At 37.4% G+C, this 17506-nt stretch overlaps 1 protein-coding gene across 4 annotated transcripts in view; it reads right to left on the bottom strand.

Moving 5' to 3' along the window:
- Positions 1-1095: 1095 nt before the first annotated feature.
- Trim24 (tripartite motif containing 24) overlaps positions 1096-17506 on the bottom strand; it is a 96623-nt gene continuing 80212 nt past the window's right edge. For all 4 annotated transcript variants that reach the window (XM_090333381.1, XM_090333379.1, XM_090333380.1 and 1 more), the window contains 8 exons: positions 16167-16302; positions 14516-14588; positions 12728-12896; positions 11392-11717; positions 9216-9348; positions 8050-8124; positions 3368-3517; positions 1096-2384 (listed from right to left, as the gene is read on the bottom strand). In XM_090333381.1, coding sequence (XP_090189507.1) covers positions 2175-2384; positions 3368-3517; positions 8050-8124; positions 9216-9348; positions 11392-11717; positions 12728-12896; positions 14516-14588; positions 16167-16302 — 1272 coding nt within the window. In that variant the 3' untranslated portion in view covers positions 1096-2174. The remainder of the gene's footprint in view (positions 2385-3367; positions 3518-8049; positions 8125-9215; positions 9349-11391; positions 11718-12727; positions 12897-14515; positions 14589-16166; positions 16303-17506) is intronic.

Here is a 17506-nt window from a genome sequence, read left to right as displayed (position 1 = left end):
TGAATCTAGGTCTTCGTGCATGCTAGGCAAACACTTTACCACTACGCCAAATTCCCAGCCCCAGCCTTGGAACTTTCTAATGATGTCATAGGACTTATTACAATAAGAGCTATGTGGAGAGAGAAACTCAAGACATTTGTATCGAGTATGATGATTATATAATAATCAGCAAAAGATAATAATGGTAAATTGAAAATACCAGTTATGATAGGAGTATAGTAACAAATTCTGGCCCAGATATATTATAGAAAATTAGATATTTTGTTTTAGGCCTTGTTTCCCCTAGTGATGATTCTAAAAATTTACCTGTGTTGCTTGTGGACATAAGGAGGGGAGCATAAATCATCAGCAGAGTAGTAATATAAGGTAGGAATAATAGACTTATTAGCAAAAGTTTCATAGTCACTGTGCTGAATGTAGATGCTGGCAGAGAAGAGAATTAAAAGGCGTATCTGTAACTATACAATGAGTCTTTGGAAAACAAATGTCAATTGTATATTCAAAAAACATAAGATATACCATGGTGCAATACGTACTTGGATATACAGAAAATAAGAATCGATTGCTAATAAGTTATTTCTCCTTTTATCTTCAGTGATATCTGGTAATCCTATCAATTATCCACAGAATATTTTCAAATTATTCATTTTAAGAAATAAATGCTATCTGGTAAGAAGTTCTTTTTGTTCTTAATGTACAATACATAATAGAATCAAAGAATTCAAGTCAGTTATATTTTTATTCTATCATTTTAAAAAGAGAAATTTTCTCCAGTCAAATATTAATTGTAGTATTTAATTAGTAAAGGTTTACTAGGGCAAACAAAATATTTTGTCAAATTTTGGTATAAACGGCCCAGCAACTTTCTTCCCTTCCAATTTAGTTTGCTGTGCTGACAATTCATCTAATCCCTAAGCCCTCTTAACAAATAAAATACATGGACATGGATGTCAGCTAAGCTAGTTGGGTGTCGTCCACAAAGAACTACCTGTTCCCAAAAGATAAACTCTTTTGTATCCCTATCAGAATTAAAAAAAATTCTGAATTGAGGCGAATTGAGGCTCAGAGTTGTAATTTGAGGTCCTGATTCTTTAAAAAAAAAAAAAAAATCAACCAATTAAGCAAGTCACCAGACAGAAAACCAGACAGAACAGATGCTTCAGAAGTATTTTTCCCTATAATCCCCCTCCTAAATTTGTTTCCAAGGACCATACTTTGTATTTGAAATTATAAAGACAGATGAAAATCTAAACTAAACCAACACACACACACACACACGCACACGAAAATGTATTCCCTTTTCAGGGAAACCATAGTGTTCCTCAGGGGCACAGAATGAAGAAACCTCACAACAAACAAGATACAATCAGACACATGGTTGGATATTTTGGGTAGCTCTATTACCTGCTATGGGCTCATTATAAAAGGATCAAACAAATAATAAACCACTCAGACACACAGCAAAACCAAGCGTGCGCATTCTTCCTTCTTGAACAAAATCTACATGTAGAAATGGATGATAAATGGCCTTGAAAACCCGCTATACCAAACACTTCTACAGACAAGAATAAAAGCAAAAATCAACTTTTGTTTTCCTGATTTCTTTAATATAGTCGCCATATTACATGATATACTATTAGATTCCTTCTGAATAGCTAATCTACAACCCTTTTGGTATACCAGTTGGCATCCTGGTTGAAAGAACTTTTGTTATCATCCAAGCACTGGTAGTACTTTTAAGAACAGTAAACGAATTCATATGCTTGGACTATAATCAATGGGTAGTGGCATTCATAATCTAAAATGGATTAATACACGCATTCAAATTACACTTTCAAATGAGAGTTCATACAAAGTATTTCCTTTCTCTAGTAGCTGTCACTCAAGAGGTGGGAAAAAGGTTTTCATCTCATTGTTCTTTCATATGTTTGTTTTTTTCTTGCTTGCGTGCTTTCATTTTCTGCTGTATCTTTTCTTCTTCCATTCATTTATATCCATTTTATTTGATAAGTTAAAAATTTTCATTTCAGGAAACCAAAGTCTGGTAAACATTGAAAATAGATCAGAGGGCTCACAAATGTATCTCTGCATGATGTTAAATTAATGGCAAGTGTTTTTTGTTTTTGAAATGAGACAAAAAAAATCTAAAAATAAGCATATGCCAACGGTGCTACTTATTTAAGCAACTGGCGTTCCTCGATGCTTTTGAGGCGCTTTTTCCGGGGCTGTACAAAGTCATCATCTGAGTCATCACTACATCTATTATCTTCTGATTCATTCCGGAATTCAACTTTAGGAAACCTTTTTTCTGGATAAAGGTTCTTTAGAAGTTCTTCAAAATAACTTTCAAGTTTTATACCAGCACTGGCTACTTCTGAATCAGGCTGTTGGATAAAGAAGAAGGAATTTACAATTAAATTTAAAATTTTAGACAAAAAGTAATCATTTAGATAGACTTTTGACTCGAGATTAGGAAAATCAATGGACCATTTTTATTAAAGAAAAGTCTCTGCTGTGGTAATGCTAGTCTCAGAGTAAAAAAAAAAAAGGCTAGAAAAAGGTCAACTAAAAAAAAAAAAAAAGACTAGCTTGGTGTCAGGGGCTCATGCCTGTAATCCTAGCACTCAGAACAACTGAGATTCTGAGAATTGCATTACAGTTTGAATCCAGTGTAGGCAAGACAGTCCAGGAGACTCCAACTTTGGATTAACCACCAAGAAGCCAGAAGTAGAGCTGTAGCTCAAGCAGTGGAGGATTGAGCTACACCTTGATCAAAAATCTCAGGGAAAGCACGTACGTCCCAAGTTCAAGCCCTAGGACTGGTGTACACACAAGTGAAAACACACACACACACACACACACACACACACACACACACACACACACACACACACACACACACACGACTGGATTACTGAATCACAAAGTCACAAAACGGATAGTTGTAGAACAAATTAAAATGTGGTACTGTAGAATGAGCAACACACTGACAAGCCAAGCAACAAAAGTCTTGTCTGACAGATGAAGTGGCAGAAAATTGAGTGAGAACTTTCATACATAATACACTTAATATTTCAAGATAAACATGAAAAGACTAAAGTCTTGAAGTGCTATGTTTTAAGATATTAAGATAGGAATGACAGTTCTTATAGTTAGAATATTAAGTTGTCTCCAATTAATTATCTTTTTTTTTTTAACATCTGTACTCACCATAAAATAAATATGGATAAAGTCTTTCTAATTACCCCTTTCATACCCTGAAGACCTGAAATGGTGGGAATTTATTCTGGCAGAGACATGGTCTCTGTTGAAAAGGTGTTGAAGATTACTTCTACACATTGGCATTGTCCCTCCCTCCCCTGCTCACCTCATTGAATTCAGCACAGTTTTGAAAGATCAGTCTAAAATCAGCTACAAAATCTTCAGGCTTTGTGTACATGTAATAATCCTCTTGGAGTCTTTTCTTTATGGTTGACAAGTCCATGGGATTTTTAATTATTCTGTAATAATCAGGCACCTTTCAAAATAAATGAGAAAACACAAATAACTAAATGCTGCGGCCTTGTCCTAAATACACTACAAAGAACTGACACGAAATTCGTTTCTATTGCTTTTCCTTATATTTTGTCATCGACAAGCCAATAACAACGTGAAAAAAAATTTCGTTTTCCTGCACAACTACCTACCTAGTGCCTTCTACATTCTTTGGGTCTCTTTTAGTTTTGTTTCTTAAATAAAAGTTTCCTCATATATTCTCTTAAATGCCCTCTATATTTAAAGCCTCTAGCAGGATTTGATGTTTTTGCTGCATGCATTGAAAAAAAAATCTGTTATTGAAGTCTCCTGTTTCCATATCTTGGAGGTTTTTTTTTACAATGGTATTTTTAAAAATTGTTATTAATAGAAGGGTTACAGTTATAGTCACCAGATAGAAGGTGCATTATTTCACATACATTGTATCAATGTTTTTGTCCTCATTTCCCTACCTCCACCCCTTCTTCCTCTCATCTTGTTTCCCCCCTTGCCCATTTCAAATAAACAAATAAACATATATACAATATACCAGATCAAAAGGTAAGATACTGTAACAACATGAGAATAACCAACGGACAACAAAAGAGATGAGAAATAACAGTACATTAAGAACAACAATCACATATTAAATAGTTCTTGTTTCCATATCCTGGAGGTCCTTTCATTTAGCCTCGTCCTATATGGTCTTTTGTATCTAGGTTTTGAACTACTGTAATCCTCTGCTAGGAGAGTCCAAGGTTTGTACTAATTATTACAAATGAGGGAAACCATGGAGCCTATGTTCCTTTGGGTCTGGTTTACTTCACTTAAATATTTTTTCCAAGTCTTTCCATTTTGGAGTTTGTTTTGGTATGGCATTGTACCTTCGTGTTTCTTTCAGTTTCACTGTATCCAGAATCCTTTATAGTTTATCATGTCCCAGTGTATAGAACATGCACCATTTATCTCTCTGAGCTTAACTTACTTCACTCACATGATTTGTTCTAGTTCCAGCCATTTCTCTGCAAATTACCTCATTTTATTCTTTCTAATGACTATAAAATTCCATTGTGTACAGGTACCACAGTTTTTGGATCTACTGTGGGCATCCGGACTGTATTCACATCTATTGTGAATTGCGTGGCAATAAAAATGGATGCACAGGGTGTACATATTCTGGTGTTCAAGGTACATGCCCAAGAGTGGTATGACTGGGTGCTAGGGAAGATAGGTGTTTAGTTTCTTAGGAAACCTCCAGACTGCTATATACAACGGAGTGATTGTACTAGTTTAAACTCTTACCAACAGTCTGACAGGGTTTTCTTTTTCCCAACATGACAACCAACTTTTGAGTTCACAATGTTGGCTAATCTGGAATCTTAGAGTTGTTTTGATTTGCACTTTCTTTATGACCAGGGATGTTGAGCATTTGCTCATGTGTTTCTTTGCCATTCTTACCTCCTCTTTTGACAAGTTTCTCCTTAGTGATTGGTTTATTAGGTTTGGGAGGGATTCATTTTCTTGAGATTCTTGTATTTACTGGATATTAAGCCTTGGTGTAATACACTGTTGATAAGGATCTTCACCCAGACTCTGGTCTGTCTTTATAGTTTAGTTAACTGTATCTATTTTTTTCTGGCGGTGGGGTAGGGGGATGTCCTGGGGCTTAGACTCAGGGCCTGAGCACTGTCCTTGAGCTTTCTCAAGGCTAGGGCTCTACAACTGTAGCCACAGTACTACTTCCAGGCTTTTCTGTGTATGTGGAACCAAGCACACTATGCCACCCCTGGCCCTTAACTATGTCATAAGCTGTGCAGAAACTTTTAAGATGGTTCCATTTGTCAAGTCTCTCTCTTTTGTTGTATCCCTTGGTATCTTTTTCAGGAAGTTTCTACCTATACCTCTAAGTTCTAATGTGTCTTCTAATTTCTCTTGAGTAGTTTCAAATTTTCCAGTCTGATGTTGGAAGTCTTTGATTCGTTTTGAATTGATATTAGTGCATGGTGACAGACAAGAATCCACTTTTAAGTTTTCTGTGTATAAATGCCTAGTTTTCTCAATACCAACTATTGAAGAGGCAATTTTTTTCCACTGTATGTATGTTTTTGGCTTCCTCATCAAATATCAGATAATTCTAAGTGTACAGGTTTTATTTATGGGTCTTTTATTCTGTTCCACTAGTCTTTGGGTTTATTTTTGTGCCAGTACCAAACTGTTTTTCTTATTATAGATCTGTAGTATAGCTTGAGGCCTAGTATTGTGATACCACCACATTACTTTTGTTGTTTAATGTGGATTTTTGGATTGCTGTGTCAAACTCAGTAAAGCAAGTCATTGGCATTCTAATGGGGATGACGAAGTTGTGTATCATTTTTGTCAGTATGGCCATTTTCACAGTGTTTATTCTACCTATTCATCAATATGGAAGGTCTTTCCATTTTCTGGTGTCCTCAGTTTTTACTATAAAGAACCTTTAGCTTTTTGGTTAGGTTCATTCCTAGGTTTTTCTTTCCCAGGATATTCTAAATGGAGTTGCTTTCATGATTTCCCTTTCTGCTAGTAAACTGTTGGCATTCAGAAAGGTTACTTATTTTTGTGGGTTAATTTTGTATACTGCTATTTTCCCAAAGTGGCTCATCAGCTTTAGGAGCTTGGGGATGGAGTCTTTTGGTCCTTAGGCAATAAGATCATGTAATCTGCAAACAGGGATACAGTTTATATCTTTTTCTTTTGCCTTATTGCTCTGACTAGGAGTTCCAGAACTATATTGAAGAGGAATGGAGAGAGTGGATGTCCTTGTCCTGCTTCTGATCTAAGGAAAATGGTTTGTTTTATACCATCCCTGTTTAGTATGAAGTTGGTGTTGGTCTGTCATAAATAGCTTTTATTATTTTAATGAATGTTCCTTCTATTGCTCGCTTCTCCTAATCTCCAAAGTGGTTTTTTTTGGGGCCAGTTCTCGGGCTTGAACTCAGGGCCTGGGCCCTGTCTTTGGGACACTTTTTGGTCAAGGTTAGCACTCTGCTGCTTCAACCACAGCACCATTTCTGGTTTTTTCTGTGTATGTGGTACTGAGGAATTGAACTCAGGGCTTCATACATGCTAGGTAAGCACTCTACCACTCAGCTATGCTCCCAGCCCTCTTCAAAGCTTTTAACATGGATGCTGTATTGTGTTGATGGCTTTTTTTCTGCATCTATTGAAGTAATCAGGTGGTTCTTGTCTCTGTTGTGTGGTAAATTTTATTTATTGATTTGTGTATATTAAACCAGCTTTGAATATGTGGTATGAAGCCTCTTGGTCATAATGTATGACCTTAAAAATTGGTTTCTGGATTGTACTGGCAGTATTTTGTTTTTGTTTTGTGGGTCATGGGGCTTGAGCTCAGCCTGGGCATTGAGCTCTTCAGCTCAAGGCTTGCACTCTACTGTATGAACAATAGTGCCACTTCTGGTTTTCTGGCAGTTTAATTGGAGAGAACAGTCTCATGGACTTTTCATGACCAGGCTGGCTTTGAACTATGATCCTCGGATCTCAGCCTCCTGAGTAGCTATGATTACAGGCATTGAGCTACCAAGGCCCGGCTTCACATATATTTCTGTATAGTCTTTGTTATTTCCTCCTTGCATTCTTGTATTTCTTTTGGGATATCCCCTCTTATTTCGTCAGCCAATTCTCTTCCAATGGTCCTTTTGTTCTCCATTTCTTCTTCACCCTCACTAGGATCCTTCTCTGGATTGTCATTGGTTTGTTGTCTTGATTTTTCATGCATTAAACCTTTCGTTGTTACTTATGTATTGGGGTTCAGGGACTGTGGTGTGTGGTGCATCAAGTTCAGTGGTGGATTCACTGGATGGCTTTTTGTCAGACTTTGCATTTGTCGACTTTCAGCTCTGGGCAGTGTAAATAAGGGTAACATGTCCTGGTCAGATGGGAAGGTTATGTTGTGTGCTCAGAGAGGGCGGGCAGTCCTTAACTGGTGTCTTCTTCCCTACAGGTTGAGGGCCTGCGTTCAGGTCTCTGGCACAGGGGGGACTTGGGGAGGCAGATTATTGTAGGAGAAATCATCCCCACTCCAGTCCTGGAATAGCAGGCACTTCAGTTCTGGTTGTAGTTTTCTTGGGGTGAGTACACATTAGGTTACTAAATCTCTACTCAGAGAGGGCTAGAGTGATTCCCTATGGCTTCACAACCATCTTCTGGGCTTTTCACTTCTCTGAGTTAAATCTTGAAACACTGAATTGGCATTACAAGCCTCTGCTTCTTTTACGCTGCTTCTTTATAGAGTATACAAGATAATTCAAAAGGAATTTCAGACATTCATAGGAGAATCTATTTTAATGGTAGATCCTTCCAAGCACTTTAATATTATACATCAAAGTCACATCAAACTTTTAGTCTGAATGTGTTTGAAGCCAACAGTTGATCCATACTTTCATACCTTCCTCAGCTTTTCTATATTGTTAAAATCCACTGAGTACCTCTAAGTCTAGACCGATATAGATCAAGTAAATACAAAATGACAATAACACTTACTGTTAGAGGAACAGGGTCTTGGAAAGCCAGGCTCATTTCATGGCAGTAAAGAAACAAAAGTAGGCGTTCACACTTCTAAGCAAAAATAAATAAAAATGATACATTAATAAAATTGTAGCTTAATTTCAACAAGAATTTATAGATCTCAAAACAAAAGAGTAGGAATTAAAGTCAGATTAATACAGGAGAAATAACTTAATCCTGATGTTTTAGGTTCACTCCTAGTTATGTACTGCAGTACTTGAAAATTTACTATGTGTATGACATTTGAGAGCCCTTGCAATTAAATGAACAAAGACCTTTGGTCTTCACAATGAATGCTCACTCCACTTTGTGTATGGTGAATAATGGGTTAATATAGGAATGGTTAAATAGTTTTAATGAAGAGATCCAGAAATGGGACCATTTCCTCAAGGTGTCTGGTCCCAGGGCTCCATTCTGTGAGCTCTTTCCTGCTCTGTTTATGGGTTCCCTTTTCCCAGTCAACGTTGTGGTTCTGCATTGGAGTGTTTGTGCCTCCTGTTGTATGATAATCTTAACAAAGTGCTACCGTAGTACTGTTAAATATTAAGCTGTCACAGCTGGAATCATGTGACGAAAGGATGGAATTAACAAAAGCCCATCTCATCATCAATTCTTAACACATTCTGAGGAAGAAAAACTTATGTAAGAAATGAAACAAAATTAGCCCAAGGTAGGCTAAATTATTTTAAATGCCCAGGTTCTGTAAGAATAGAGTCTGTCCTATTCAGGTACAGTATTTTAAATATTTATAAAATATATATGGTACTGATTTTTATTTTTTATTTTTATTTTTTTGCCAGTCCTGTGGCTTGAGTTCAGGGCCTGAGCACTGTCGTTGGGCTTTCTCAAGGCTAGCGCTCTACCACTTGAGCCACAGCACCACTTCTGGTTTTTTCTATGTATGTGGGGTGCTGAGGAATTGAACTCGGGTCTTCGTGCATGCTAGGCAAGCACTCTACCACTAGGCCAAACTCCCAGCCCCATGGTACTGATTTTTAAAATTAAAAAGTTTGTCTTTAATCATTTGAAAAATTTCTACTCTATGAAAAAAAAATCCTGAAGCAAAAAGCAATGAATATAAAATGAATGCATCTAAGATAAACACTGTGTGACATGGGAGGATGGAAATGTCCGAGACTTACCCTTTTGTCTATCGGTGTTAACTTCACAAGGCTTTCAGATTTCCTTTTGTCTGAGTTGTGATTAGGAGCATCACAATCATATTCAACTTCTGGTTTTGATAAGTCTCGGCAGAAAGTACAAATCCACTCTCCACTGTTGGGATAATGTAGTTTTGAGTTTCTTCCCTTTTCTGAGAGTGCCTAGGCTGTCCTTGAACTCAGACCCTCCTGTTTCATCAGCTTCCCAAGGGCTGCATTACAGAGTACATCACCATATCTGGCTCTATTTTTAAGTTTCTAAAGCACTGTCTCTCACTATTTCCCTCTTCCACGCCTTCCATGGAATTTTAATCACAAGAGTATTTATCACATACCTAGTAGATAACAAAGCATCTGGCTCACAGAGGCAATAGCTGCCACTTAATGCAAGGGCCAAAGTGTATGTTAAAAGTCTAATTAAGGAGGTAGGAAATATATCTATGTGAGATATTTATATGTGAGGCCTATCCCCCCCACCAAGGCTTCAAGAAAAATTGTAAGTTTGAAATTAATTAAACTTAAGGAATCATAGCCTTTAAAGAATGGAAAAATTAACTCCATCATCATCATCATCATCATCATCATCATCATCATCATCATCATCATCAGGCTTAAGAACATACTGAGACATTTATAACATGATAAAGCCCAATGCGTGGGAAATAAGATGCACTGTGAGCTGGCATTGGTGATAATCTTAGCTACTCACAAAGTTGAGATCTAAGGATTGCATTTTAATGCTAGCCTGGGTAGACAAATTCAACTAACCAGCAAAAAGCCAGAATTGGAGGTACGGCTTAAGATTTTTGCTTGACTAAAAAAGCGAGCAAGTGCCCAAGACTACTTTCTTTTTTCTAAAATCACACACATATATATTTATCCAGATTATTTATATATTTATATATGTGTTATATATATTCACTTTAATTACTGAATTGTAATTCTAGGAATGTAGGAACTTGGTGATGTGTATTATTCACAGTACTTTAAATCATTCTGATTAAAGTATCTGGACTCATTTCCAAAACCACTTTCAAACCCCAGTATCAGTAAACACACAAAATATTTTCACTAGTGCTTTAAATAAGCTCAAGCATCACTGTTCTTCATGGCAAGTCCTATGTGTGAATAATAAAAGTTTCACTGTGTAGCACATGCTGGCATTAAACTTTCTTGATGGATGCATATAACCCAAAACTGCAAGAAACAGTGCAGCGTGAGACACTGTGCTCAGGGGTTTTCCATTTTAAATGCCTTCAGTTCCCTAGTAGTGGGATTATAGGTGTACACTGCCATGACCAGGGCTGTTATTTTTATTTTATTTTTTTTGGTGCTAGTACTGGTATTTGAACTCAGGGCTTATATGTTATCCCTTAGCTTTTGCTCAACACTGGTATAAGACTGGCATACCTAAGCTTTTTATTTATTTTTGGTCATAGCTGACTTTTTTTTTTTTTTGCCAGTCGTGGGTCTTGAACTCAGGGCCTGACTACTGTCCTTCGACTTTTCTCACGGCTAGAGCTCTACCACTTGAGCCACAGCACCATTTCCAGCATTTTTTCTATGTATGTGGTACCGAGGAATCGAACCCCGAGTCTTCATGCATGCTAGACAAGCACTCTACCACTAGGCCTAACTCCTGGCCCATTTTTTTCAAGAACAAGGAGAAGGCCGTAGGGTATAGTAACCATTACTGTTAGAAACTTTAGTGTATTAGTCTGTTGACAAATATCTTATGTAATGATTTTTTTTTGGTGGGTCGTGGGCTTTAACTCTGGGCCTGGGCATTGTCCCTGAGCTCTTCAGCTCAAGGCTACCGCTCTACCCCTGGAATCACAGTCCCACCTCCCATTTTCTGGTGATTAATTGGAGATAAGAGTCTCAGGTTCTTTAGTGCCTGGACTGGCTTCTGATCCATGATCCTCAGATCTCAGCCTCCTGAGTAGCTAGGATTTCAGGTGAGCCATCGCACCCAGCTTGTAATGATAGATTTCTATGATGATCATCACATGTACTGCTGTTACTTAAGAATATTTTTTGCAGCACAGAGGCTGGAATGCCAGGCCATGTATAGTCTAGCCAGGCACTCTTATCACTGAGCCATACCCCAGCTACTAGTACTTATCGGAAGATTGTGGGAAGGGAAGCACTACCTTACCTTGGAAAATTTGTCAAGGTGGGCACATGGCAGGAGAGATGGAAAACTTTGGGACACTTCTCACAACACAGGAGTTCTCCCCCATTTTGACAAACTGCACACCAGTCCTCATTGGGGTCATCCTCCTTCCTTGCCTCTGCAATATGAAGGGGCGACTTCTGGGAGGCGTCCAGCCACTCGGCCTTTCCATTGGAGGAATTTTCCTGGAGCCCAGGTTGATCTCCTGTGCTATCAGGGGCATCTGATCTTAGCACAGTTTCCTCAGAAGCAGAACCTTGACTACTATTTAAGAGCAGGGAAGTGAGTATGCTTCTGGGATAGTTGGTCTGCAATAAAAGAAAGAACAGCGTGTGTGTTCAGGAAAGGTACTTTTGTTCACAGATGGCCTCTGACCACAATCCTTCCATCTACAGCTTTCCACATAGACTGGATCACAGGAATATGCTACCTGCACACGTGGCTTAGTAAGTGAGATACAGGGAGGTATCACTAACGTTTTGCCTACACTGGTCTTAAACTGTGATCCTCCCAATTGATACCCACCATCCTGGGCATCATTAGAGGTATAAGTCACTACAATGGGTACACTTTTCATTTTAAATGCTAGATATTTCTCTTATACGGAAGATTGTGGAATTATGATTTGACATTCTGACTCTCTAAAACATCCCTATTTCTACCACAACTTAATAAAGATTTTCATTAAGGATTACTATTATTATTTAGTTTGTAGGAATGATTGTAACATCTACTCTGATTAAATATCTTTTTTTTTAAGTCCTTGTTTGATGAGGAATTATTCTAGTTTACTTCCCACAGTTTTTGAAAATTCATATTAAGCTTATATCCTAATTGTATAGCTTACATTTGCATTATTTGACTATGTAAATACTTCACTATAGAACCATAAAATATATTGCAACTGTACTTCCTTTGTAGGACAATCTTTTGTTTGTCAGTTATCTTATGTACTCATCTCTATGATACTCTTCACAGGGTAATGTGATACTTCTTTGTGTGCTGTTATGTAGTGGGCCCTGAACTCAGGGCCTAGTACTCTCACTTTGCTTTTTCACTCAAGGGTGACCCTCTACAACCTGAGTGACACCTCTATTTTCAGTGTTCTTAGAGACAAGAGAGTCTCTGATTTGTTTGCCCAGGCTGGTTTTTAATCTCGTGTGAGCCATTTATACCTGGCTGAGAGATGGTTGTAAATCCTATGCAACACTGAGCTCCCCTTGTGGAGTGTTCTGTTCTCTTATACTTGTACTAGGAACTATTACAGTAGGGAACAGTCCTGGCTTTCCTAAGAAGAAGCAAGCACCAATGTAATTACATTTTGAGGCCTAGGTTCTTCAGCTGATTCTTGCTTCACTATAACAACAGGGAACTCATAGTTTTCGGGTGGTCCACTGTTTTCTTGTTTTATTCGGATTGGCTCCAACATGACCACTGGGACTTTGTGAGTAGAATCTGCTCCTGTTGGTTTGCTGGAAGAGCCAGAGCTGAGGAGAGGGGGAGAGGGAAAGAGGGAGAGAGGGAGAGAAGGAGAGAAAGGAAAAGAGGGAGAGGAAGAGGGAGAGGTGAGAGAGGGAGAGAGAGAGAATTAGAATATGCATGAACAATTTAAAAATGTTACATTATGAACCTCACATGAAGTACAATAGTACTATGGAATAATATGCAACTGTTTAATTGCTACATAGGTACACATTTCATTCATGATAAAATACTTTACAAATTTGTCTAAACAGTTACATTATATACCTGAAAAGATAAAATTTGAATTAAAATAATTTGGAGGCTCTATAACTGGGTAAGTAGACTTGCCTTAAAAATAGCATTTTTTTTAAAGGCTCCTTCTATAGTAACCAAGAGAACTTTAGGTTTTCATTAGCTACTTATTAATGTAGGAAAATAACCAGAAAATCACTGGTATTCTGATAATTAAAAAAGTGGGAGAAAATATTACACAGACAACTACTATGTTCTAAGGGACAACAGAAAACTCAGAAAATGTTGCTTTCTTTGCATAACGGTGTAAAAAGCAGGTTTAAGTTAAATATTAATAGAGAGAAGTACAAAGCAATAACTTAAAATAGGACCTCAACCAAATTTCTATCACAGTAGAAACAATGTTTGATTATTAGAAAGGAACACTGAGATTCTTAAAAAAACTATTGCTTTTCCTAAATTTGTTTCTACAACATGCTGTGATTCTATTTAGCTTTTTCTTGTTTCCTTAGTTATTCCTTTCCAAATATTAGTATTTTCTTATTTTCAACATATTATATCTATTTTTTTTGCTAGTCCTGGACCTTGAACTGAGGGCCTGGGAGCTGTCCCTGGGCTTTTTCAAGGCTAGAGCTCTACCACTTGAGCCACAGCACCATTTCTGGCTTTTTTCTATGTATATGGTACTGAGGAATTAAACCTGTTTTTTTGTACATGATATATAATATATATATATAATATATATATAATATATATAATATATATATATATATTTTTTTTTTTGGCCAGTCCTGGGCTCAAGCTCAGGGCCTGAGCACTGTCCTTGGGCTTTCCCAAGGCTAGAGCTCTACCACTTGAGACTCAGCACCACTTCCAGCTTTTTTCTATGTATGTGGTATCGAGGAATCAAACCCGGGTCTTCATGCATGCTTAGGCAAGCACTCAACCATTAGGCCAAACTCCTGGCCCCTATTTTTTAATCTTTAAAAACGATGTACTTGAATCAGTGCACTAATTGTGTACATTAAATACATAGTTAGCAGAGAACAGAAAAATGTAGAGATTTTACATACAATGCGTTCTTGGTGTCCCTGAGCTCTCCATCTACAAGTTCAACCAACAGCAGATGGAAACTATTCTTGGAAAAAAATGTATCTGTACTAAATGCAGACTTTTGAGGGGTTACTGGTTATTCCCTAATCAACATGGTATAACAACTATTCACATAGCATTTACGTTCTATGTTAAGTATATAGGATAAATTCTGTAGGTTATATGCAAACATTACACAATTTTATATAAGAATATTAGTAACCTCAAGAGGGTCATGGACTAATTCCCCATGGCTGGTAAGAGACAGCTGAACTAGCATATTTTTAAGTCTGTTTACCTTCCTCGGCTCCCAACACTGGAGGCACTAGGTGAACGTATTGGAGGGTGGACGCTAGTCATAGTAACAGGTCCTAAGAAGAGGAAATCATATATATTGATCAATGAATTAATTAATGAGTTACCATGAATTCAAAATCTTTCCTACTGAATGTACTCACACTCATTAGTACTATGCTGAAACTGAAAACACAGTAGAATTTCATAAAATGGTGACTTTCCGAGGATAGTCTGTTATGGCTTGTTAGACACTCTGGTGTGACAATGTCATACAGTAGAGGACAGATTATACTGCCCAACCTGAATTTGCTCAAGGCTAGCTCTCTACTACTTGAGCCACACCACTACTTCTGGCTTTTTCTCTGTGTGCAGTACTGAGAACTCAGGGCTTCATGCATGCTAGACAAGCACTCTACCACTAGGCCATGTGACACTTTTATCTCCAATAAAAAAACAGCCAAAAGGTTGGAAGTAGAGCTGTGGCTCAAGCCCTGGAGCACTAACCCTGAGAAAAAACCTCAAAGACAATGCTCAGGGCTTGAGTTCAAGCCCCAGGACTAGCAAAGACCAAAACCAAAACCACCACCAACAAAAACCGTCCTGCATTGGAATAACTTTGTCCAATGCCTGACTTTTGGGATGCTATAATGGCATCCAGAACTGTTTGGCCAAGTCATACCCTCTTTCACACTCACATCAGTGAGTGTTAGTACTACTTCAATCTTGGCTAGTTTCACAGATAGAAACCAAATCTATTTTATTTCTTCTTATGACTAGTGGTGAGAATAAACATTTTTGTTTTTTATTTACTGATTATTGGATATATATATATTATATATATATATAAAATATATATTTTAAGGAAAGTATTTGTTACATTCTTTGACAATACAAATATATTCATTATTTATATGAACCTGTCAGGTACAGCTCATCTGCCATATTCTGTGATACCTTTGTGTTTAAAATAGGATAGGCATCTCCACTTAAAATCTGTAACTGCCTTATGCTTATGTGACTGATAAGATTTAAGAAATTTTCCTTTCCTGTTTTTCATTTAAACCTCTATTTTGCCAAGGTCTCTAGGAATAGTGCTAAAATGTTTCTATCTCAGAAGAAATGTGGAGGTATGTTAATTCCTAAACCATAATTTAACACAAAACACTGACCTGCATATGTTCACATTCAGAGATATCCCAGGTAGCTTAATTTATTAATAAACATATAACACTAATATCTTCTTCAAGTGCTATAGTGCCTATAAATTCTGGTGAAGCTGAGAAGACAAAGTGGTGCAACCTTGGTTTTATTTTTCATATGAATATCAATTTTAAATAACAAAGATTCAAGATACATCTTATTCATTGGTTTTAAAAGAATGAGACAGTTGGGTGCTCATAATCCTAGATACTCAGGAACCTGAAATCTGAGCCAACCTGAGCAGGAAAGTCCTTGATTCTTATCTCCAATTAACCACCAGAAAATCAGGTGTAAAACACTAGCTTTGAGCAAAAAAAGGTCAGGGTCAGCACCCAGGCCCTGAGTTCAAGTCCTAGGTAGGGCCAGCAAAAACAACAACAAAAACACAATGAGACAGAGAGAGATTTTTTTTGTTATTACAAATTTATAAAATCAGGGGAAGTTGACTTTACCTGCCAGTCCTGGTGACGGCACTGATGAATTTGGTGACTGAACCGCTCTGTTGGAGGGCGGTCTTGGCTGGCCCTGATCTGTAGTAGAATCCTTCTTCACCATGCTATCCAGCATGATAGTACTGGAACAATCAATCTCAAAAAACGAAAAATTATTTCAGCAGGAAAAATTGCTCTTAAACATTAAAAAGCCACTTTAAACTCGTAAGAGAGTTTTAAATAATTTACTATCAAGTAATACATTTGGAAAGTTTTTATAGATTAATTTTCCTTGTAAACAATCTAGAAAAAAGTGTAATTCTTTGTAATATTCTACCTTAGTGGATATGCTAAGGACATCATCCTATTTCAGAAGTAAAAAGGTTAAAAAGAGAGTATTGTACAATGTATACATTTAAAAGTAGAAACAAAACTAGTTGTATTTTAAAATATTTGGCCGATGCCAGTGGCTCACACATTTAATCCTAGCTATTCAGGTGGCTGAGATCTGAGGATCATGGTTCAAAGTCTGATCGGATTGGAAAGTCATGAGACTTTTTTTTTGGTTGATTTTTCTGGTGGTTAATTTGAGATAAGAGTCTAGGCTTGGAACCCTGACCTTCAGATCTCAAGTCTCGGCTAGGATTACTGACATGGGCCAACAGGTAACCCAGCTGTGAGATTATCTAAATTTAAGAACCAAAAAGCTGGAAGTGGACCTGGGGCTTAGGTGGTGGTAGAATGCTAGCCAGGAGCAAAATATTCTCAGGTATAGTGCTCAGGACCCAAGATACACACACACACACATGCTCATACCAGTTTGGTAAGAGAAAATTTTATGTAGCTACAAATCTCTGTAACAGTGACCAACTATATCCTTCTATTTACCTATGCAGATGTATAAGACAGATAGCAGATAATCTGTCTAGCCCAAATGACCACTTGTTATATGTGGTTTCAGTTGAATATGAGGAAGATCTAGCCAGTCCAGGTGGCTTGGGCTAGCTTACTCAGAAGGCTGAGATCTGAGGATCAAGCAAGCCCAGGCAGGAAAATCTATGAGACTCTTATCTCCAATTCCAGGTTATAAAGTGCCTTGAGCCAAAAAAGCTCCTAGTCAGCTCTCAGGCTGGAATTCAAGCCTTACAAACAAACAAACAAACAATAACCACTTATCTTTGAAATCATGCCTTCACACAAACAGGAGTTAAGGTTTCTCAAAGTATCACAGTATGTCTAAATAACTGGCCCGCAACTTAAGAACAGATGCTCTGGGTATGCAGTATATAGATGACCTAAGTCAACACATCCACATTTAATTCTAGAGCACCAACTCAATACGTACATTGCTGTTTAGTAGA

The sequence above is a fragment of the Megascapheus bottae genome, chromosome 5, assembly GCF_031878675.1.
Source record: "Megascapheus bottae isolate mThoBot1 chromosome 5, mThoBot2.hap1, whole genome shotgun sequence".
Taxonomy (NCBI): domain Eukaryota; kingdom Metazoa; phylum Chordata; class Mammalia; order Rodentia; family Geomyidae; genus Megascapheus; species Megascapheus bottae.
Note: the sequence above shows the minus strand (reverse complement) of the source record. Positions and strands in the feature narration are given on the sequence as shown.